Source organism: Orycteropus afer, unplaced genomic scaffold (genome assembly GCF_000298275.1).
Source record: "Orycteropus afer afer isolate SDZICR_OR568_19922 unplaced genomic scaffold, OryAfe1.0 scaffold00086, whole genome shotgun sequence".
Taxonomy (NCBI): Eukaryota; Metazoa; Chordata; class Mammalia; order Tubulidentata; family Orycteropodidae; genus Orycteropus; species Orycteropus afer.
The window spans coordinates 7,228,173-7,252,317 of NW_006921673.1; the positions used below are offsets into that span (position 1 = coordinate 7,228,173).

At 39.6% G+C, this 24,145-nt stretch overlaps 1 protein-coding gene across 1 annotated transcript in view; it reads right to left on the bottom strand.

The window, feature by feature from the left end:
- Nucleotides 1-24,145, bottom strand: part of PRDM6 (PR/SET domain 6) — a 137,173-nt gene that overhangs the window by 52,362 nt on the left and 60,666 nt on the right. The window contains exons 3-4 of the mRNA XM_007942230.1: nucleotides 4,308-4,435; nucleotides 748-872 (exon numbers count right to left, since the gene is read on the bottom strand). Coding sequence (XP_007940421.1) covers nucleotides 748-872; nucleotides 4,308-4,435 — 253 coding nt within the window. The remainder of the gene's footprint in view (nucleotides 1-747; nucleotides 873-4,307; nucleotides 4,436-24,145) is intronic.

A 24,145-nucleotide genomic window follows, 5' to 3' on the forward strand; every position in this document is an offset into this window, starting at 1 on the left:
ATGGACACTGGGAAGAGGTAACTATGGGGAGGAAGTGAGAGGGGAGCTGTTGCATTGTGGTAAACTGTGGTCAATGTCATGAGACAAAGTATATGTAAACTGCTGTATGGAAAGTGAATTTGCTCTGTAAATCTTCACACAAATCACAATAATAATAAAAAGAAAAAAAACTCATTAAAAAAAAAAAAGACTAATGACACAAATTCCTCAGTCATATGTCTATTATTTTTACGACCATTTATCACTGCCATAACTACTTAGGACATAGTACAACAATAAACTGGATGAAGTGTTAACTCTGTTTAGATAGTATTGCTTTCTTGTTGCTTCATTTTTACTTCTTGTGAGTCCAACAAAACTGTGCATCCCTTCAGAGCAGAAGTCGTATCTTACGTTATTCTTGTAACCCTCTAAGGTTTCGAGTATAGAACTGGGCTTAGAGTAGGCACTCAGTGTATCAGCTGAAGTAACTTTGTTATTAGAGATTGTTTAAAACTATGGCAAAGGGAAAGATGCTAATGTTATTGTGAGTGAGGCATGATATTGTGAAAAGGTGAAGATGGATCAGATTCAGAGGCCCTGTGAAAGAAGCAAAAGACATACAGGAAAAAGGAAATGAAGGAACAGACTTATGCACGTTTGTGTTATGTACCATAGTGAACCACATTTCAAGAGTTTCATTCTTAACAAGGTAGCTGTGAAATAGGTATTTTGAGATGTGAATTCAAAGCTAAAATAAATGCTTACAGTTTTCATCCTGGGCAATGCATTGTAAAGGGATCCCAAAGAAAGACGTATAGCTGTCATTGTACCACACCAGAAGCTCGGTACCCCTGGGAATATCTATACAGGCTCGGTAGAATATGTTCGACCTATTCGAAACAAAAGAAAACCCGGCTTAGTAATATGCAGGATTCATGTGCCCCCATCCACATTTTATTGCCCCGGAAAAATTCTGCCCAGCCCCACCTAAACAATTTCTGTTTGTAATAAATCTGCACCCACCTGATTGTCTCCAATAACCAATTAGAGCCTGTAATCCAGTATGATAAACAGCTCAGAGTTTATTTCCGCAATGTCCTTCCACAGAACTTCTCAACTGAGGAGAGAGTTCTTGGCCCGAGAGGAAGCAGAAACCAAGAGAGTTCATTTTAAAAAAAATCCATCTCACACCAATGAGACAATTTTCTGGCAAATGGTATCACTGGTGGCCCAACTCCATATATAAATGAATATTATTGATTTCTATTTGAAGGAAAGGCATTAAATGGATTCTTGCAAGTTGGCATTGGGAGTTTCCAAATTTGTAATAAAATTAAGCAGCTTTATGATATATAAAGACTGAGAGAAATAAAGTCCTCTCCATTGCCTTTCTTCTAAAGTTTGATAGAAAAGAAGAGAAAATCCCTCTTATATAAAATGGAAATTCAATAAATACAAGAGGAACACTTTACTCTGGCTGAAAGATTTCACTCTGAAATGATACAGTGAAGGTAACAAGAAATAAACATATTTTATAACAGCTTCAATACTGTGAAGAAAAATCTACAGACTTAAAAAAAAAGAGGAGACTGCAACTGGTTTTCTCAATGAAGAATTGCTACAAGTATTAGCCTCGAGTTCAAGATAAAAGTGCTTAGGGTTGGTGGGCCTTAAATTTAGTCTTTCTGTAAGGAATTGGCTGTAGCAGGGCAATTTGTTCCTTGTATAACACTGCAGACATAAGGCGAATCCTTTGCCACATTTTTCATGGCAGTGAGATATGCACTTGTCAACATATTTTGTCACCACAAAGTGGCTCTTGGCAATAGGATCATAAAGATCAATAAAAAAGAGCAGATTCTCAATATTTTACTTGCAGCTGCAAAAATTTCATTTATCTTGTTATTTTCCTCACTTGCTGCCATTCTGTCTCACGAGGGCACTGCTAGCTAAGCAGAATGTTTTTCCCAACATTCTATGAATATCTGACAAAAACTCCAGCCAGTTGTCCACCGGCCCTCACTTACCCTTCCTCCCTCCGCATCTCCAAGAGCTGTGCATTTTATTAATTCTTTCCACTGCTATATAAAAAAATCAAAATTGGAGCTGAGCTATAAATCACTGGCATCTCCTAACTCGAGAAAAATTGAGTCTACTTTGTACTTCACCCTTGTAACATTTCATCTCTCGGTTTGGCTTCCCTTAATATAAACACAGCGCCCAGCAAATGAATGTGCTAAAACCAAATGACACACTTTGCCGCTGAAAGAGCAGAACTGTTTTCGAGCAATGGGTGGTCTTCTGAGGCACGGAGTAGGCCGAAAGGGGGAAAAAATGTGTAAGCGTACACCATTCCTTACAAGTGGGCAAAGCTTCCAAAACTCGCAGAAATCTCTGCATGTTGAAGCACATCAAAGGGATTTTTCCCTTTTCAGATAATATTTCCTTTGCTGACATGTATTTAGTATTGTGGTTGGATGACTCATAAAGATAGCTTCATAGCGTCCCAACGCAGTTGAAGCAGAACACATGCCAACAAACATTATTGTCAGCCTCAAAATAAAAACAAAACGTTCAGCTAAGGGTCAATCAATCAAGGGCGCTTTGAAGAAAATTCCATTTAGATATTACAAATCATAACAGAATGAATTTAAACCAGCTGACTTTTTGTGAAGAGGACATTCATGTACAATAAAAATTAGGCTGGCTCTTCAGGGTCCAACTTTTCTATTTTCTTACTCTTGGACATAGTCACTGGTGATGGATGCCAGTTTTCTAAATTGTGTTTTTGTAGTTCACTTTATAAAGATCTGAAGTAATCTAAAACAGATCGGCAGAGAGAACTCGAAGTTTAAGCACCATCATGAAAGGGGAGTTGTAAAAGCCACTTAATATTGACAGATATGTAGTGGCTTACTCATGCCCACCTTCCTCTTAGGGTTTTCTTGTTTTCCCAAATCCACAATTTGCCTGGAGAACTCCCTGGGCACTTGTTATAGAACTAGTCAAATGATCTCTCACTGAATGGACAAGCACAATCTTTATTAATTTTCTAGGTTAGGGTTTTAGAAAAACTTCACAACAGAAATGCGGCTGCAGCAAAGGTGAGTAAAGCCCAAACCCAGCAGTGTAACCAAATACTATCTTGCACTATTTCATTTAAACCACAATTTCAATGAAATAAAAGCACAAAGGAAGCCAAGGCAGTGAAGCCCCATGCTTCTCAAATATGCTTCTTTGGAACTGGAGCTCTTGGAGAACCAGCTAGATTTGTGCTGTTTTAAACCTATAAGGGGAAGAAAGTTGTTTTATTCTTTTTTTTTTTAGGTCTTCATTTTTAAAAACCAAAAAAAGGAAAGGAAAATAAATAACCACAGGCAGGATTCCAAGTGGCTGAGCACAAGGCCTTCTGCTTTGATGTGTCTGTGGTGCCTAATAAAGCTAAACAGTTGCTTCTGATTCTAAAGGGAACACGGCTGTTTATAACTGAGGTCATATATTTATATGGCACATGTTTTCGAGGGATTTTGAAAAAAGGCTTAGTGGTAAGGGTTGGTTTTTTTTTTTTTTTTTGTATTTGGTTTGTTTTTGCCCTCTCATCTCCACTCCACCTTTTTCTAGATCTAAGTGAAAATGCTTGACCAACAGGTGCACTGAGCAGATGTGGCTATGCACCCTGAGAGCTTGTCTTGCTTGTCAGCTCCCAAGAGGCTGACTCTGGGAACCAGAGGTAGCTCCACCATGTCTTTGTTACCTTTTTCCCAAACATCTCAGGAAACCAGGAGCTTCTCTGAATATATCCTTAATTGCTAAGGGGCCAGACTCAAATGTTCTGGCACCTTCTGGGAGAACAAGAAAGTTAGGACTATCTTGGGAAGGTTGAAACTTCTTGGTTTCCCATGGCTGTGTGCAAATGAAGCTGTTCCCACTGAGAGATGGCCTAAGGTGCCTGAAAGCAAGGGACCAGGGGCTGAATCTCTGAACTCCTAGTTGATCTGTGGTGTACACATCTGCTGAGGGGAAACAACTCAAATCAATGGGTTTTCTGGGCTCATTCAGGTCACAGGGCACATGTTGTAGTAGTAACTTTATCACATGTGTGAGTGAAAGAGGGCTTCTGCTATCAACTTTCATCCTGAATTCTCGAGAAAGTAATTCTCAAGAAAGTATGGTCACAAGGAGGTTTCAGAAACCTAGCAAAAAAATTTCTGCCAGCCCCTGCAGATTCCTGCAGGATTTTTCTCAATACTTGCAGCAAGTCCAAATTTGTACATCGAAGCCAAATGGCTCCAGCTCTGTAAGTGGTAAATCAAGATATACTTTACCTGTACTGAACTACTGTTAGATTCTGTTCTCCGCAGTGCCTTGCACATCGGATATACCTCATCCAGCTCGACTTACTAGGTTCCCCACCATCAATAAAGTGCTGTAGTGTCCCATCTTGGTCATATATCTAGAGAAGAGGTCAGAAGGTCAAGTAGTTAGAACCAATCATCAGCAATCATTTGCCCTGCTTCCCTTGGTGTCTTTATGTGTCTGCTACAGAAATTTATTGCCCTTAGATTTGCCAGTGCTTATTGATGCTTGTGGAAACTCAACTGGAATAACAAAAGAATATTTTTTGGTGATGCAAGTGGATCACGTTTTTCTTATCGAGCCAATCTTTCCTGTATTAAACATATTTGTGGTATCTCAAAGATGTAACCATGTTTCCCAAAGGATATTTAACATATTTTGACAGGCTAGTCTTAAGTAATGAGCTGCTGGATAAACAAAGCAAGCTGAAAGGAGAGACCCCACTGACATAGTTGGAACATCAGCCTAAGAGTCCTCCAGGCTCAAACACATGACTGTTCGACAGCATTCTGGAGGCAGTCAATGTCTGTTCAACAAGCCAGGTGACCCTATGAAGCTGTAAAGAGCTGGTGATACAAACTTTGATTCAGATAAAATAAATGGGCTCTCACCTCACAGAAGATGTAGGACTTCAGCTGTCAGGATCTGAAACTATTAGGAGAGGAGTCATCAAAAAGAGAGATCCTCAAAAATAGAAGGAAAAAAAAAAAAAAAAACTCTTTCCTGAGGATTTAAAATTTCTTGACTGGGATTGGTCTAATAATTATGATCTTAGATCAACTCAAGCATATTTTCTTTCCAGATAGCATTCAAGAACATGAAATCAGCTTCCAATCTGGCAAAACAACTAGCTAGCCAACCCAACGTGTTGTGTCAGTGCTCACAACAGAGGAAATAGCTTTCCATTCTGGAAGCCAGTTCAGATCCTGGACACCTTTGGGGATGTGGTAGCTAGAGGAGCAGGAGATGAGGGGGACGCACCCACAGCAATTCTAGAAGTCATCCCCAGTCTTGGTGTATCCAGGAAGCAAGGGGCAGTTAAATGTGTTTCTTAGGAGTACAATTCTCAGAAAGACCATGATACAACAGGATCTTTTTAAGCAAAATTAGCAATGGGGTACTTCTAGTAGCCGCTAAAGCACTCCCTAAAGCTCCTGAAAAATAATATGTCTCTCACTCTTGCTAGCCAGCCTTTCCAAATAGACATGGAGAGTAAGTCTTAGAGACTCTCAGTGGTTACATTAGGAACTAAAATTAATATAGTCATTCATACTAATTTAGTTCAGTATTTCTATTCTAAGAGCCAAAAAGCTTAGTGATGACAGTTCCTTTTTACTATCACCAATCATCCTGAAATAGCTGAAGAGGTTTTTATTTTTCTTGAACTCATTCTTCTTCATCCCCAACCTTCCCACCAACCCCCACAAATAAGATAAACATGAATCTAATAAAGACAATTGTTTAAGATGTTATGACAGAGTAAACAAGCCACAGTTATCACAGCAGATAATCAATTACCCTGAGAAGAATGAAGGAATTCCCGGATTATCTTTTCATTCCTAGATTATATTATATCAAAGGCTCATGATTTCTTTCAATTCTTAGTTTTTGGATAGTAGAGAATGGAGACATTTAATGTGGTGGATACATCTGCTACATGAGCAATCTAATGACAGACATTATATTTATGATAGATTATACTACATTTTTTTCTTTTTTAGGAAGTTGGTTAAGATTCAAAGTCTTGCCCTAAATCTGCTGCTGACAGCCCATGCTACACTGAACAAAGCCATTAGGTTCCCTTTAACACCACTGTTTATCTATGTTGTTGTTGTTGTTGTTTGCCGTCGAGTCAAACCTGACTCATAGCGACCCCTCCTTGGGTTTCCGAGGCAGTATCACTACGGAAGTAGGATTGCCCAACCTTCCTTCCGAGGAGTGGCTGGTGGGTTTGAACCGCCAGCCGTCTGGTTAGCAGGCAAGTGTCTTAGCCATTATGCTACCAGAGCTCTATAATGGAGCCAAAAATGTTGATGACCCAAACCTCTGTCCCCCCAACACACACACCATATATAAACTGTCCATGAGGACTGCTGGTGAAAGTAATTATGAAACATTTTGATCAGTACACACAACAACTCTCCTTTGTGCTTCTATACAACATTCCCAACAGCAAGTAAAAACTTTCTACCATTTATATGTAGTGGATGCTACCTTGAGTGTTAGCTTATCTGAGCACTAGCCACTAGCCTATCAGTCTTTAAAATGAGTATAGAAAACATTTTCTCCTACACTCTCATTTCAGCAATAATCTCCTTAAGTAAGTGCACTGTGATTAGAATGAAACCTATTATTTTTGCCTGCCCCATATGGACTGCTAGTCGCTTTGAGCAGAAGTACATGTCTATTTGTAAGGCTTTTTATTTTATTTTCCCAATTACCACACAATGCAGCACATGGTATGACGTTGGCCTCCCTGGCTTTAGTTAATACTGGCTTTATAGTATTTCACATGAGACTGTAAAGAGAATCTTTACTTTAGACCTCATAACTACATACTCAATCACACCCAACTATACACATTCAACCTTGATATTGCTCTCTCCCTCAGCCCCCAGAGATCAGCCATTACCAAATGCAGTTGAATTTGCCTCCCAAATGCCTTTTAGGTGTATTCCTTTCTCTCCTCTCCACTGTTGTCATCCTAGCCCAAATCAGTTTCTTTTCTCACCTGAAGCATGGCAGTAGCCTCTTAACTGATCTCCCTGCAGTCTCTCTGGGCCCTCTCCAACCCATTCTCTAAACTGTAGCCAGAGAGATATTTCAAAACACAAATTTGATTATATCTGTTTACTCAACTCCCTCCCCACAAATATATATACATATGCTTCATAAATGTCAAATCTTAACAACATGTATCTATCCACAGCATGTGGGATTCCTTCAAAGAGACTCATCACGCTAATATGGCCAGCACCTCCTACCAAAGTTATTTAGAAATGTTGAAGTACTGTACCTTTGCATTGAACTCAAGATAATCCCTGGAACAATCTGGTCTGCACTGTTAACAGTTAAGTTCAGTGTTTAGTAAAAGAGTCACAGTAGACCGGAAGGCTGTCTATTTGTGTTTGTTTCTCTAGTATAAGGAGAATCAAGATAAAAACAAGATACCCAAATGTGAGTGATAAATATGAACTGAAGATGATCCCTCAGAAAAGTTCTTGATATTAATTTGAACCTTATCATTACTCTCCATCATTACCTGAATCTAATTAACATTTTAAGAGCTCTGTTACAAGGGGGAGGAGCTCTGGTAGCGCAGTGCCTAAGGCATTTGACTGCTGCCCACTCCTCAGAAGGAAGGTTGGGCAATCTACTTCCGTAGTGATACTGCCTCAGAAACCCAAGGAGGGGTCACTATGAGTCAGATCCGACTCCACGGCAGTGGATTTGGTTTGGTTTGGTTACGGGGGTGGGGGAAGGAGTCCTGGTGATACAAATAGTTAACCTTGACTACTAGCCAAAAGTTTGGTAGTTCAAACCCACCCAGAGGTGCCTAGGAAGAAAGGTCTGGCAGCCTACTTCCAAAAGGTTACAGCTTTGAAAAACTTATGGAGCAAAGTTCTACTCTGACACACAGGGCATCACCGTGATTAGAATAGGCTTGATGGCAACTGGTTTGTTTATTATTAAAAATGGAGGGGAGAGTGAAATTCAGCATTCAACTTAACTAGTTAAGGGCAACTGTGCTATGTCCATCTACAAATACCAGACAAGGAGCTGATGTTCCTCTTGGAGAGAAGGAACTACAAGTGGAGAAATATTTCAGTGGTTTTCAGTTTAGATTAGCAGCAGCGATTTTAAGTTCAGGAGGTTGTTCTTGGAAGTTGCATTAACGTTTATATTTGCATGACACTAAAAAAAAAAAATTTTAAGTTAGATACCTGATAAGTCTAAGAAAACGTAAGGAATTTAAGAAGATGAACTAATGCCAAAATCGAGTTATTTTGTGTTATCTCTCAAGAGATTTAAAGCCAGTAGAAAAATATCTCAAATTATATATGCAAGAGTTTATACAAGCCCCTTCTTAGGATTGATGAAAACGTCAGAAAAAAGTCAGAAATCTTATTCACTCAAACAATGAGAAGGAGGGCAAGAGAGTTAAAATGAGATCAAGAAAAAGATTCAATTGTTGTTGCTGTTGTTGTTATGTGCCATCGAGTCGCCTCGACTCATAGCAGCCCCTCCTTGGGCTGCCGAGGCAGTATCGCTACGGAAGTAGATTGCCTAACCTTCCTTCTGAGGAGTGGCTAGTGGGTTTGAACCATCAGCCTTCTGGTGAGCAGTCAAGTACCTTAGGCACTATGCTACCAGAGCTCCTACAGATTCAATTATGAAAACTTAAATACAAGTAAAGTTCTGCTGAAAACTGTGCCCTTTATTCGGAATGAGCATGAACAACTAAGTTTTAATATTTGCTCTATTTTCAAAGAAAGCCAAATTAATGAACCTTGTGGGATCAAGGAAGTACATGTGAAGATGCACGGGACACTTGGTGGGAAAGCGGTTAAATTCTGCAATGGAAACCCTTAAAACTGTAGAAAGTACATCTGGCAAAGTTAGAAAACCAGTCACTGCATCAGTCAAAGGGAGTATATAATGGCACAATCACTAAGGAGAAGACCTTCACAATATCTAAATAAAATTGGCAGCACATAAATCCTATGATCTAGCAATTTCACTTCTCATAAATTTTCCTGATGAAACTCTGATACATTTGCCTAAGATAATTCCAAGAGCATTCATTGCAGCATGTTTTTGTAATCGCAAATAATTAGAAATAACTGAGAGATTTATCATCAGAAGAGTAAATAAACTGTGATTTGTTTACTCAATAGAAGAGTATGAAACACCTAAAATGAATGAACTAGACCTACTTGTATTCAGATCCAGTTGATATAGATATATAGAGAAATATCAGAAACAATGCTGACTGAGAAGAAACAAGTTGCAGACTGATACATTATGATCATTTGTAAAAATTCCAAAATACACAAAACACTCTATTACTATTTTATAATAGTATATATTATAGGACACATATATAGTAAAAATAAGTGTATACAGTAAAATTATAAAAAGACAGATTAGAAGGATTCATGCCAACTTCATCAGAGCAGTGGCCTTGGGAGAAAGTGTAATGGGGGAAATAAAGGATCTTAAACTTTATATGAAATGCTTCATTTTTTAAAAACCTATCAGGGAGCTCTGGTAGCATAGTGGCTAAGACACTTGCCTGCTAACCAGACGGCTGGCGGTTCAAACCCACCAGCTACTCCTCGGAAGGAAGGTTGGGCAATCCTACTTCTGTAGTGATACTGCCTCGGAAACCCAAGCAGGGGCCGCTATGAGTCGGGGCCGACTCGACGGCACATAACAACAACAACAACATCATGAAGCAAATAAGGCAAAGTATTAACACTTTTAATTTTAATAAAGAGGCCAGTATATGGGCATTTGCATAGTAAGTTTTGTGTTTTTCTGATTTTTCCCCAAAAATATCAGAGAAAGATAAATGAAAAGAAAACCTAGCCCTTTTTATCTTTGTAGGCCAGTTTTTACATCCATTTTTAAAACAGAGAAGCTTATTATCTTACTCAAGGTTAAAAACTACTTCTCTGTTATCCTCCTGCTAAAATACTTGTAACATGTATCACTACATTATCACCTTACGATTTCTTTTGTGATTATTGTCGTTGCTATTTTAAAACCATCAGTTTAGGTCTTTACTTTCTCTTTTATCTTGTATCAATGGGAGGAAAAAGATAAGTAACAAGAAGAGTGAATTCTTACCTTTTTAAGAGGATTTTTAGTTTTCAATCCAATAATGTTTGCTGGGATGCCACACATGTGGTTGAGATAATGATAATACAAGCCTTGCTCATTACAAACATGCATGACATTAACTGAGAATGACTATGCAAAACACATTTTATTTCAATCCTGGATATCAGGAAGTACCACTCTCTTCCAGAACTTTATTTTCCTAGAACAGAAATCTACTTTAAGTGAGAACAGCAGGAATAAAATACGCACCAGCGTTCTGTGTTATAAACACTGGTCGTGAGTGGCTTTTCCCCAGCTTTGTCAATTTACATTAACAACAATAATAATCATAGAAATAATGTGAGCTAGGAGCTCTGGTAGCATAGTGCCTAAGGCACTTGACTGCTAACCAGAAGGCTGGTGGTTCAAACCCACCAGCCAGTCCTCGGAAGGAAGATGGGACAATCTACTTCTGTAGTGATACTGCTTGGGAAACCCAAGGAGGGGTCGCTATGAGTAGGTCTGACTTGACAGCCCATAACAACAACAAACAACAGGAGTTCTGGTGGCTGAGTACCTAAGTCATTTGACTGCTAACCAGAAGGCTGGTGGTTCAAACCCACCAGCCACTCCTTGGAAGGATGATTGGGCATTCTACTTCTGCAGCGATACCACCTCAGAAACCCAAGGAGGGGGCCCTATGAGTAGAATCAACTCCATGGCAGTGAGTTTGGTGTTTTGGTTTTTTTTTTTTTTTTTCAGTAGCCTGACTTGGGTCCATGTTAACTTAATAGCATGGAAACAATTTTCCAAATGATAGGAATTTGTATATATAGGTAGCTCTGAGCAAATCAAAATTTGCAAGCTCATGGTTCTCAGGCTGAATTCAGGCATTAGACCAACTTTGATTTTCCTGTACACTGTTTAAAAAAAATTGAAATTTTACCTTAATTAGATTTCTACTGTCTCTTGAAAAATCAAACTTTGTGATAATTTTGGATCCCTAATTCCTGGCAATAATGAATTTAAGCTAAGAAAAACCTCTAAATTGGATATGCTTTTCCAGTTCTCCTCAGTATCCACCACTCCCTATTGCCTCCCATACTAAGCTACTAATTTACTTACCTGCATGGCTTCATTAAGCACTTAAGCTTATAACCCCAGTTCTAAAGGATTTACCTCTACCTTGTAATCAATCTGTCACATCTGGGGACACTTTCAAGAAAAACTGTTTGAACTGATTGTTGTTGTAGTTATGTGCCGTTGAGTCAGACCCAAGCCATAGCGACCCCTCCTTGGGTTTCCAAGGCTGCGGTGTAGTAAATTACTTAGTGTGGCTTTTCTACCCATAAGTCTTTGTAAACTACAAGGTGGGATTTTCTGTGAGCAACTGAGGAGCTCCTGATTGCTGAAGTTGTCCACCTGGAGTATTTCTGTTGGGAATGGCACAAAACAATGTTCTGGGAGGCTCCCACTCCCACTCTCTCTCAGGTGCTTAGAGTTCTGATGCTATGATTGGCTAGTTTGGCCACTCTGCCAGGTTCAAAAAGAGGCCTCCTAAAGGCAGAACTCTCTCTCAGTGCTGATTGAGGAAGATGTGCTGCTGAAAGAGATACGCGCTCCTGAAAGAGACACGTGCTGCTGGAAAAGAGACTTAAGAGACACACATTACTGAGTGAGACACCAAGGGACACGCACTGCTGGGAAAGAGACTGTGAGAGACTGTTGGCTGAGGGATGGTGGGCTGGAAGAAAGACTGAGTGTTTTTCCTGAACTTGAATTGTAGCCTGGTGCTTCCCTAATAAATCCCGTGCCACTGAAGTGAATTATCAAACCCAGGAGAGAGGTGGTGGGTGCTTTGGGTGGAACGGTTGGTGAAAAGGCTGGAGGGAGGCAGCATGTCTGGCCTTGCAGTAATAGGCCTTGGGCTATTGGTGGTGATTCTGCCTTCCTCTTGTGGGGCTCTGGGAGGTCAGAATATGTGGCCTCCTTGCCCTTTTAGCAGTGAGGCAGTATCACTACGGAAGTAGATTGCCCCATCTTCCTTCCAGGGAGTGGCTGGTGGGTTTGAACCGCCGGCCTTCTGGTTAGCAGTCAAGTGCCTTAGCCACTATGCTACCAGAGCTCCCATTTGAACTGATAGCATAGAAATACTATAAACACTCATCACTAGTTCATGCTGCTCAGAAGCCATCATCTGACCTGAGATGCAAGCTTTCTGTGCTTTCGTTTTCCAGAGAGGAAGAGAACTAAGTAGAAAGTTCATTTCTTTCATATTTTGAACAAAGGATCCCTTTTAATCTAAAGAAATATCAAATGTAATTAAGATATAAAATGAAAGTTGCTCTAGTTAAAGAATGAGGGGCTGGTGGAGACACCCCATAGCTCAGCTAAACTCATCCTTGCTCACTAAGACAGTCACCAGGACATCTCTCAGGGTCCTGGCCTGGTTTGAAAAACCAAAGAAAGAACACTTCCTCTGAAGATAAGGTCTCCATGAAGCTTTAAGTCACCAATTCTTCTGCTAGAATGCTCAGTACCCTGATAAATTTAGAGTCCAGGAAAATAAGATTTGGAAGGGAACTAAGAGCCCATCTGCTACAACCTGGTCATTTTCTACGTAGAGTAACTGGGGTCTCCAAAAAGTTGGGACTGACGCAAAGTGAGACTTGTAGTCAGTGACAGACCCAGGCCTCATCCCCAAGCCTCCTCATACCTCCATCTGTATGCCCCCCATCTAGAGGTGTGCTCAGGCCTCCTTTACCCAAATAATCCTGAAAACACCCTAAGGGGAGCCAGTAACCACAAATAAAAGGAACTTGAATGACAAATTCCTGAATTCTGGTCTTTAAAAAAAAAAAATGTATATGAAAAGGATGAGCTGATTTTCAGGGAGTGGGGAGACATTTCAGGTCCTTTGTCCTACACTCCCACTCCCACACCTTGTATACCCTTCTGCCAATGCCCCAGCCTCAGGCATTTGGTTGTGTTGAAATGCCAGCCTCCTTCAATTTGTGCTGTGCAACTCCGGGAGTATATCTTATGCCCAAATATCTAGCACAGAGCCCAGAACATAGGAGAAGCTCAAAACATGCTGTTTTGAATTGAACTGAATTCTTATAAATAATTTTATAGCTTCTTAAACACTTTTTTACACTTAAACACTGAATTTTACACAAAGGCAGAAGAAATCATCACTAGATGCAATCAAAGCTTGACACTATCAATTCAAACTGAGTGTTAACAATTAGGATTTTATCCTATTGGGTCACTATGATGGTAATGGGGTAATACTGGCACATGCTGTACCCTGAGACTAGTTCCTTCTGGAAGGTCCCCACCTGGTAAATAGCAGACTCTTTTCTCTTGCTTGGGGCCAGAGTTCCCCGAGGCACTCTCTAGAACTGGTTCAGACAGGGAGTCAACAGCAAACATCTGTAGGCACCTTCAAATGGTCCAACTGCTGTGAGAGTGCACAGGATCAGACCACAACCACAAGGAGCGCAGCATCACTTGTGCATCCAAAAACTCAAGTGGATCCCAAAGAAGGAAATAAACATTTGTTTATACCCTTCCCCACCTCATGTCATTTTTGCCCTCTACCCACCAAACTGGCTCTGAATTTCTGAGTTTCTTGCCCTAGTTCTCTGTACATATATCAGTTTTTATTGGTTTTTGCAAATAATCAAGCTTTAGTTTGATTTATAGATTTTTTTGTTACAATAAAAATATTGTCCATTAAAAAAAAATATATATATATATATATATATACACATACACGCGCGTGCACACACACACATATACAGACACATATCATCATACTTGAACCTAACTTTGAATTCTGTGAAACATAACAGCAAATTTTATTGATGATTGAAATGATTATTATGGAAAAGGGCCCAAAGGAAATCACTGGGTGTTTTCTGATTGAGATCTGTGTACCCAGCAGTAGAGCACACCAGCACTACTTTCACAGCACATGGAAGATTCAGGGAAGAAGAACTAAGAAGATGGTTTCTCCAATCTCTTCTAGCCATTCTCCATACAGACATTTATATGGCCCCATCTTTCTGTAAAATCAGAAAACTAAGTCTTCAATAATCAAGTTTATTATTAATTTGAGATACTTAGCTTAAAAAAAAAATCAACTGTATGCTAAAGTAGATATAAAAAAAAAAAAACCTTTTACACTGAGTGTTCTCTCTGTGTCAAGTCAGGGTGTCATTGTGGTTGGGCACTTTTGAATCAAATCTGATTCATAGCAACCACATGTGACAGAGTAGAACTGCCCTATATGGTTTTCTTGGCTGTAATCTTTATGGAAGCAGATGTTAGCCGCTGAATGGGTTTGAACTACTAATCTTTAGGTTAGCAGCTGAGCACTTAACTATTACACCCTCAAAGGGTATTGTTGTTGTCAGGTGTCATCAAGTCAGTTCTGATTCACAGCAAACCTACATACAACAGGATAAAACATTGCCCAGTCCTGTGCCATCCTCACGATCTTTGCTGTTTGAGCCCTTCGTTGCAGTCACTGTGTCAATCTATTTCACTGAGGGTCTTCCCCATTTTTACTGACCCTCTACTTTTCCAAGCATGATGCCTTTCTCCAGGTACAGATCCCCCCTGGTAACATGCCCAAAATGTATGAGACAAAGTCTCACCATCCTTGCTTCTAAGGAGCATTCTGCCAGTATTTCTTCCAAGACAGATTTGTTCATTCTTCTGGCAGTTTCTGTCATATTCAATATTCTTCACCAATACCACAATTCAAATGCATCATATTTCGTAGCTCACAGATAGCTCCACAACCAGATCATTTATACAAAAGAATAATTTTTGACTGCTGTGAATGTGAAAAGTTAAGAACCAGAATACTTATATTATTACTAAATCAAAACTAGGATAACTAGGATAGATTTTACTTTTTTTTTCCCTAGGTATTCTCATAATGTCTTTTTTTTTAATTGTGATTTGGGTGAAAGTTTATAGAGCAAATTTGTTTTCTATTCAACAGTTCATATACACTTTGTTTCATGACACTGATTGCAATCCCCATAATGTAATAGCTCTCTTCCCACTTCTTCCCTGTGGTTACCTTTTCCCTGTGTCGTTCTCTGTCGGGCATTTCTGCCACCCTCTGAGCTATCTCCCTGTGTAAATGCTGTCCTTCTGATCTCCCATGGCTGATTTCTTTAAGGTGTATACCTACCTGGTGTTAATGGTCACCTTGTAGGCCTGTTTGGCTGAAAGCCACAGGAATGAGTTCAATTTCAGGCCTGAAGGATGATTGGGGCCACAGTCCTGGGGGTTTCACCAGTCTCTAACAGACGAGTAAGCCTGGTATTTTTTACAATTTTGAGTTTTGTCCTACATTTTTCTCCCACTCTGTCCAGGATCTCCTATTTTGTTCCCTTTCCAAATGGTTGACAGCAGTAGCCAGGAATCATCTAGTTCTGGTCTCAGGTCCTGTAGGCTGAGGTTCACTAGACCACTAGTCCCTTGTACTAATTATTTCCATGTGTCTTTGATTTTCTTCATTCTTCTCTGCTCCAGGCAAGAGGTACCAATTGCTGCATCTTAGTTGCTACTCACCAAAGTAGGATGTAGAACAATGTTTTGTGAAGTATGATATACCAATTGAGGAAGCTGAAAGCTTTTCTGAAAAACAATGCTAATGATAGACCCTACCTCAGAGAGCTGCTATAAAGATCAACTGAAAATGCAGTTGAGAAAAGAGTAGGTAAAGAAGATAATGATTTTCAAAATAAAGAGGGGTTACTGTAGAACGTTGGATGAAATTGCAGATGTTGACAAATCTGTGTTCAATTTAAAAGAGAGATAAAGGGTTCTTGCCTTGTACTATTTTATCTTGGAGTGTTAAATACTCAAAGCAAATTTATGTGACATATATGGAAGTTATTAACATAAAAAGTAAAGCAAAAACCCATACACTACCACCTATTTAAAAACAAAATGTTACCAATAATTGACACTTCTATGTTCCTCATCATCCTTTTCTCACTCTACACTAGAGAACCCATTAAAACCATAAAAAAACCAAACTCACTGCCGTCGAGTTGGTTCCTCCTTATAATGACCCCTTCTTGGGTTTCCAAGGAGGTATCTCTATGGAAGTAGATTGCCCAATCTTCCTTCCATCCTTCAGTACACCACCAAAGCTCTCAGGGAACCCATTAGTCCTAGTTTTAATTTTCAATCACACCTTTTCTTTCCTTCATATATGTTTCTTTTTGTTTATCTTTTCAAATTTGTATAAAAATTGTTTTTAAAAAAGATCAAATGGGAAAGGGTATGTAAAGGACTTAACACAGTGCTGGATATATGGTAAGTACTCAAAAACATGAACTGTCCATGTTGTTGTTGTTGTTGTTATGTGCCGTCGGTCAAACCCGACTCATAGCGACCCCTCCTTGGGTTTCCGAGGCAGTATCACTACGGAAGTAGGATTGCCCAACCTTCCTTCCGAGGAGTGGCTGGTGGGTTTGAACCGCCAGCTGTCTGGTTAGCAGGCAAGTGTCTTAGCCACTATGCTACCACATAGACCATTAATATTATTAAGGACACAACATGATATATGCAGTATATGCAACTATGTTATTGTGAAGATTATCAGACCATAAGCTCAGTGGGGGCCAGAGTGCATTTTAACCATTTTTAAAATTTATTCATATGCACTTAACACAGGGCTTTATACATCCAAGGAAATCCACTTTTGTGAAAGAAAAAGAAAAAGGGGAAAAAAAAAAAAGATTTGGTATGACATCAAGGGTGTGTAGAACTAAAGCAGAAATTCTAGTTCATATTTTATCATCCAGATGAATCTACTTGAAAAAATAAAACAGAATGTAACAAAATGAAAAACCCTGAGTGAATGTGAATAAACTCTAGAAAATAGTAAGGAACAGTCCAAATCTTCCATTTCCTAAATTTAATCAGTCCCTTGTCATCCAAAAGACACAGGCACCCACAATACCTTTAAGGAGGTTCCTGGAGCAGAATTGTAACTATGCACAAGTATTGTAAGTGTTTACTTAATTGTAGCTTTAGAATTCCCAAAGCCCTCTTACTGAACATCATTTAACAAGATTTGTTTGATCTCTGAAGTCACTAACATTTATAGCCAGAAGAAGTGCCAAATGAGGGTGCCTCGTTTCCGCAGGAACACTCAACATGCTCAAAGTAGGCGACCTGTCTATGCAGTCAAATGTACCTCAGTAAGGAGCAGGTAACATTTGTGCATCACAGCCCGGAGCCTCAGATCAACAGAGAGCACCGTCAGCGAGGCTCCTGGGCACTGCTGCCTGATATAGAGAGGACAAGCAAGACCCAGCAATGTGATCTCCTACCTTTGTTTTTAAGCTTTTGAATCAAGCTAAGTTACAGCGTGGGAAGATAGACCACAAACTAATGCTTTTAAAATGGAGGCATAAGCCTCCTTCTTAACACAAAGAAAGAACAGCTAGTTAGTGACCAATTTCTTCACATTTGTATGGAATTTTCGTTTGCCAAATACTTTCAACAACCTTATTTGATTGTTATAACCTAGGACCTAGGATGTATAGTAGGAATATTATTTCATTTTATATATAAGAAAACTTGGGAGCTGAGAAAGGTTAAAATGACAGGACCGAAGTCACACAGTTGGTAAGTGACTGGGACAAGGATGAAACCCTTTTAAAGCATAGGCCACTGTATCCTTGCTTTTTGCTTCACATCCCATTTATCCTATCAGGGAGAAACCAAGCTTTTTCTTTAAAAGCATCTGAAATTCTCCAAATGAAGGTCATAAAAATGTTCATGATGATTAATAATGTCATTTATCAAACAAATTCCTATTTTTAAAGTAAATGTCAATTTAGTGAGCATTACTTAATCTGTTAGTAAAATTTACACAAAGTACAAGCATGCAATGAATAAAGATACAAATCACCAACTCTGTAAAACCACTCTCTTTCCACTGGCAAATGTGCCATAATGACCAAGAACATCAAAAAAAGTGGGCAAGGTATCAGTTTGTGAGTAAAGAATATTTGAAAATAAAGTCTTCTTTATTAAAACAAATATCAGCTACTGTGCCCACATTGTTTATATTGTTTTTCAATTGTTTTCCCAAATATATAATCCCATAGGGCTTTTTGTTTATTTTTATTGGTATATATATATATATATATATACACACACACATATATATCTATACACACATTAAAAATTGCCAATTCAACAACTTTTACATGTATAATTCAATGACAATAACACTATAGGTTTTTCATTTCAATAATTTATCTATTAGAATTAACTCATTTTGTTGTTGCTCCTAGTAAGAAAACTTCCTCTCACTTTGGTTTAGTGTATTTCAGAATGTCTGGAATGCCAAGCTTCTAAGACAAAGCTTCAAAGGTCAAGTAATAGATGCCACATAAAATAAATGAGTAATGGTTATATGCACCATAGCAGTATTTTCAGTGATGCTGATATAAAGCTATATACTGTACTTTGTCAATTCACATTCATCAAGTTCCAGAAATATTAGAAAATCATTAGAGGTTTATGTTGAGTTTGCAGATAACACTAACATATAAGTCAACACTGAAATATGGTAATCAGAAAAACAGTTGAAAAGTGTCAATAAACTGTAAAACATCCATGGAAGTATTTGTGAAGCCTTCATCAGAGAACCATGTAGAAATGGAAATGGGATTTTAGTCACACTGTGGATCAGTTGCTGCTAAGTGTCAGGTTAGCAGGACACGGGGTAGCTCTGGGGATTAGAACATGGAGACTCAAGAGCTTGTGAGAGCTGTTCGGCATTTGGTGAATTCCACTTATCTCTGAGGACAGAGGCAAGCCATCAATACGAAGCCTGCTATCCATCAATCTGGAGTCTTCTTCAGACATCTTCTGTCTGTTGATCAGAGGGAGACTTTGAGGAATCAGCCTTCCATTATCAGGATTTTGTCTGTGATCTGAACAAGCCACTGAACCTTTAACTTTTCACTTGGCAAAAGCATGTATGCTGGAAAAGTCCTGACAGTTCATTCATTTTGCTCCATCCTGGAGCCAGATGATGTCTGACTAGTGAGACCCACCCTCTTTGATGTTGTACTCTTTTGAGAATGCCCTGCTGTGAAAAAAATTTTATCCATCCAAATTAAAGAGAAATATTTCTGCATCCAGCTGTTAGCTGTGACATGTTTGCCATTTTTCAGGGCATTGGCTTGGTGCCATCCACAGGCTCTGCTGCAAAACTATCTTTTCCCTCTCTTCCATCACGGCAATAATATCCACAGTGCACAACGGTCTCTAGTGTCCACACAGCATCAACACTAAAAAGGAAATGCTGGTAATCCTATACTGCTAAGAACAACGTTGAAAACATTTGCATGTGGCAATTTCTTTTTCATTTCTTCTTTAATATCAGTACTAACGTCTTTCACAAACTAAAATTCTTTGCCACAATTCACTCATTTAAAAATTGCTTAAATCCAGTTTTAATTAAAACCACCAGCAAGAAGTTCTGACTTCTACTGGATGTATTTACGAATGAAATTGATTTGTATCCTGTGAAAACTTTTTTCCTATGTACTAAGTTCACTTCAAAAAATGGGCATTCGTTCAGGGGAAAGAGTTCTGTTTAAATGAAGACAAACTCTCATGAAAGCTTGGATAAACATTTAAGTCTAAGTAATCAAGAAAACCTGCATCTTCTTATATTTATTAAGTGCAATTTGGGGAGGCTATAAAGATTTCTGCCATCAATTGTGTGTATTATAAACAAGGGGCAGCTCACACTATTGCCACGTTTTTCTCCATATACTGAGATGATTGACTAAAACACCGCAGTTTCTAGCTTCCCTCCCATTTCAACTTCTCTCTCTTCTATCTCTTTTCCACTTTTGCTGAGGTGAAAAGGAATCAGTGAAACTAGATCTCAGCACTTAAAAGTCAGAGAATGCTGCCTTGTGACTGGCACTGGACCGTGACCAGCAAAAAGGAAAGCTACTCACCAGCCTTTCTTGTATCAGTGAAAGCTGGACTTTTAACAAAAATAAACAGCAAAAACAAAAGCTATATGTGAGAAAGTATCCATTTTGGAAAATAAACCACAGAGTAGTTTGTTCCTTCATTCAGAAAAATCAAGCCTTAATTTTCCACCAAAGGAGCTCTGGTGGCGCAGTGGTTAAAGCATTTGGCTGCTAACCAAAAGGTCGAACCCACTAGCCACTCCCAGGGGAAAGATGAGAAGATGAGGCAGTCTGCTTCCGTGAAGATTTAGAGCCTTGGAAACCCTACGGGGCAGTTCTACTCTGTACTAAAAAAACAACAACAACAAAAAAAAACTCATTGCGTCAATTCCAACTCACAGCGACCTCTCCTTGGGTTTCCAAGGTGGTATCTCTACAGTCTTCCTTCGGAGGACTGGCTGGTGGGTTTGAATCTCCAGCCTTCTGGCTAGCAGTCAAACGCCTTAGGCACTATTAGTTGGAACCATCTGAATGGCAGTGTGTGGTGGTTTCATTTCCACCAAAGCAGAAAAGGAATCACTATTTGGTTAAAATAATCTTAGAAATTATTTTAACAAATAGGGGATTTGCACACTACATATAATAATATACCAAATAGTTCTGCACTTAAGAACTAAAACACATTAAAGTGAATGTACAGCAGAGTTTACACACTGTGATACACATTTGAATTCTCCAAATGTTTCACGCAATACACCTTATGAATGCAAAAATGCAAACGCACTGCCAGCAAGTCGGATCTGACTCATAGCGACCCCTCCTTGGGTTTCTAAGGCCATATCTCTACGGAAGTAGATTGCCCAACGTACCTTCCGAGGAGTGGCTGGTGGGTTTGAACTGCCAGCCTTCTGGTTAGCGGTCAAATGCCTTAGGCACAACGCCACCAGAGCTCCTATACACCTTATAGGTAGGTACTACTGAATTCTTCACTGTACTGGAAATTTTTGGTTTATAAATTCTAGTGAGTACAATATCTTACAGACTTTGGTGAAAAATTATTTCTGATTTTATACCTCTGCATGATAGCTACTGAAGAACATGATTTCCAAGAAGTTTGGACCATAGTCTAGGTGCAAACTGCTATGTTAGACAGACAACATATTAAATACTTCCAAAATACTAAGCAAGGAATGTTTGTAGAAGGCATGTCCCTAAAAAGCCAGAGAGAGTTGACTTGCATGTATTTGTAGACATACACACACACCATGCCCTAGAGATCACCTGCTTTTTTTAGTAAGAACATTCTGAAGACACAGAATGTTTGTCCCAATGATGTAATGGTTTCCTATGGTTTTACTCGTTTTCAGACAAGTCTACAGCTTTATTTCTTTGCTGAAATGTGTCACTCTTTAAATTATTATGTTTTCCTAAGCCTACGACATTCTTTTCCTAACCACACCAATAAAGTGTGATTGTCAGACACACTTTATTAAGGGGGAAATGACCATCTGTCAAGGGTAGAAAACATATTTTCAGATCTTGAATAATTTAGAAGACATTCCGTAAGTCAAGTTGGGACAGTGATGAGAATGCATTCAATTCCCAGTTTATACTTTTCTGCTCCTGGGCCACAGACAGTGAAGCCAACCCTCAGATGCAGGGGCTCAAGAAAGTTGAGAGTATGTGGGCCACAATTGGTTTGGATCAGGCATGGTCCCAAGGGAGAACTTCCCTGAGGCTGCTCTCATCCCAAGATAACTGTTCAGAGAAAGGACTTAATGAACTTCTGGGTTTGTCCTAGAGCTGGATTTAGAAGAGACATAGGAGTGGAATGGATTTTAGCTTCTTGAAGGAATGATAACACAGCTATACGGAGAAGACTGAACAGACACATTAGTTTGCCATCAAGACCCAGATCAGACACCAAAGGTAGAAGGTGATGGGAGTGTAGTAAGCCTCAAATTTAGATCTCTGATCTCCCAGACAGCACTCATTCAATAAACATTTAGTTAGCAGTTACTATGTAGTAGTCAGGGAGCTCTGGTGGCATAGTGCCTAAGGCATTTGACTACTAACAAGAAGGCTGGTGGTTCACACCCACCAGCCACTCCTCAGAAGGAATCTACTTCTGTAGTGATACTGCCTCAGAAACCCAAGGAGGGGTCACTATGAGTCGGATCCAACTCGATGGCAGTGGGTTTGGATTTGGTATGTACCAGTCACTGTGTGCATGAAAATCTTAAGACTCAATCTCTGCCCTCAAGTAACTTACAGATCAATAGGAGAGATAGGCACATAAACAATTCAGAAGATATGTGAAGAAGATGCTTATTCTGGCCCATAATCTGTAGATTTTCCCAGCCAGTCTTTAGACATTTGACATCTCGGATAAAGTAATCCATCAGTGTTATAAAAATGAAATCAGGCTTCAAAGAGAGAGTTTTATCTAGTTATTTACAAAGTAATGTTGGACTGTGAAAGCAGTTGCAATAAGAATCTGCCAGACTATAACCTCAATGTGAGCTTTGCCATAGCATCCCCAGTGATTAACAAAACACTTAAGACACTATACTGCCTGGTGTTCAGTAAATGTTTGTTGGATGGATGGGCGGATGCTCAGATGGATATAGATGAAAGGATAAAATGCCTCTGGGCACCCAAGCACTGAAGGTTGGACCATGTCTCTGCTCTCTTTTGGGCCAACATAGGTAAGGTAGAGATGAATATCCAACAGAGAGAATTTTAAGAGTTGCAGCCTTGTCAGAAAAAGTGTGCCTTGCACAGTCTGGCTAAAACTAAGTCTTCTCCTAAAAATATTAAACAGTTTCTGCAGAGTTAATGCAGCTTTATGGCAAATTCAATGAACAATGAGACAATATGTTATCCAGAGCCTGACATCTACCTGCCTCTTTCCAAATGAACCCTCCTCTAAAAGGTCAATGGTTCAGACCTACCAGCTGCTCTCTAGGAGAAAGATGAGGTGGTTTCCTTCTGTAAAGATTTATAGCCTTGGAAACCCTACGGGGCAGTTCTACTCTGCCTTGTAGGGTCACTATGAGTCGGATCGACTTGATGGCAGTGGGCTTGGTTTGGGATCATAGTTCAATCCTTCCCTTCTGGGCCCAGTGCTCAAGGTCTTCAGATCCTAGTAGCTGCAGTTTGCACCTTAGTGTGAACCTATGTAGAAGTGCTACTTCTGGAAAGAACATTTGCATTTTGAGCTTTATCTTTAAGTGAAGTTTGAAAGGGTGTGTGCCCCTTCAGGAGTCCTTGGGTGATGCAAACAGTTAACATTCTCTGCTGCTAACTGAAAGGCTCGAGGATCTAGTCCACCAAGAAGAACCTCAAGAGTAAGGCCTGTTGATCTAATTCTGAAAAATCAGCTACTGAAAACCTTTGGAGAACAGTTCAACTCTGATGGACATGGGGGTCTCTTCAGTGAGTCAGAGCTGACTCAGCAGCAACATGTTTTGTTTAAAATGCCCTTTGAAAGGAATTTGAAGGAGGACAGATGACCATTCTCAGGATCCTTTGTAATGCACAGAAGCCTTTCTTTAGTCCTAGAAGAGGCCCAGGGTGAGTGAATGCTGTGGTTCCATCAGCCCAGTCTCCAGAGAGGAGCACAGGTCCACTGAGAAGGGAAGGAGCTCAGAAAAGGCAAGAGATTCTGTTGCAGGGGGACTCCAGCAGCCCCCTGCAAAAGGATTTTTCTGCTGGTTCTCTCCAGGGGGAGCCAAGGGGACCATTTGGTGTCAATTTCATAAAGAGCCTCAAATTTAAACCTTTGAAGTCATTTCCACATGAGGTTATGCATACAATCACAGAGATATACTGACTGGATTGAAAAAAGGAGGACTTCTTCACACAGCTCTAAAACCAGGTCCTATAACCAGACCACACTACCTGTGTTGTTGTTGTTGTTGTTATGTGCCGTCGAGTCGGCCCCGACTCATAGCGACCCCTCCTTGGGTTTCCGAGGCAGTATCACTACGGAA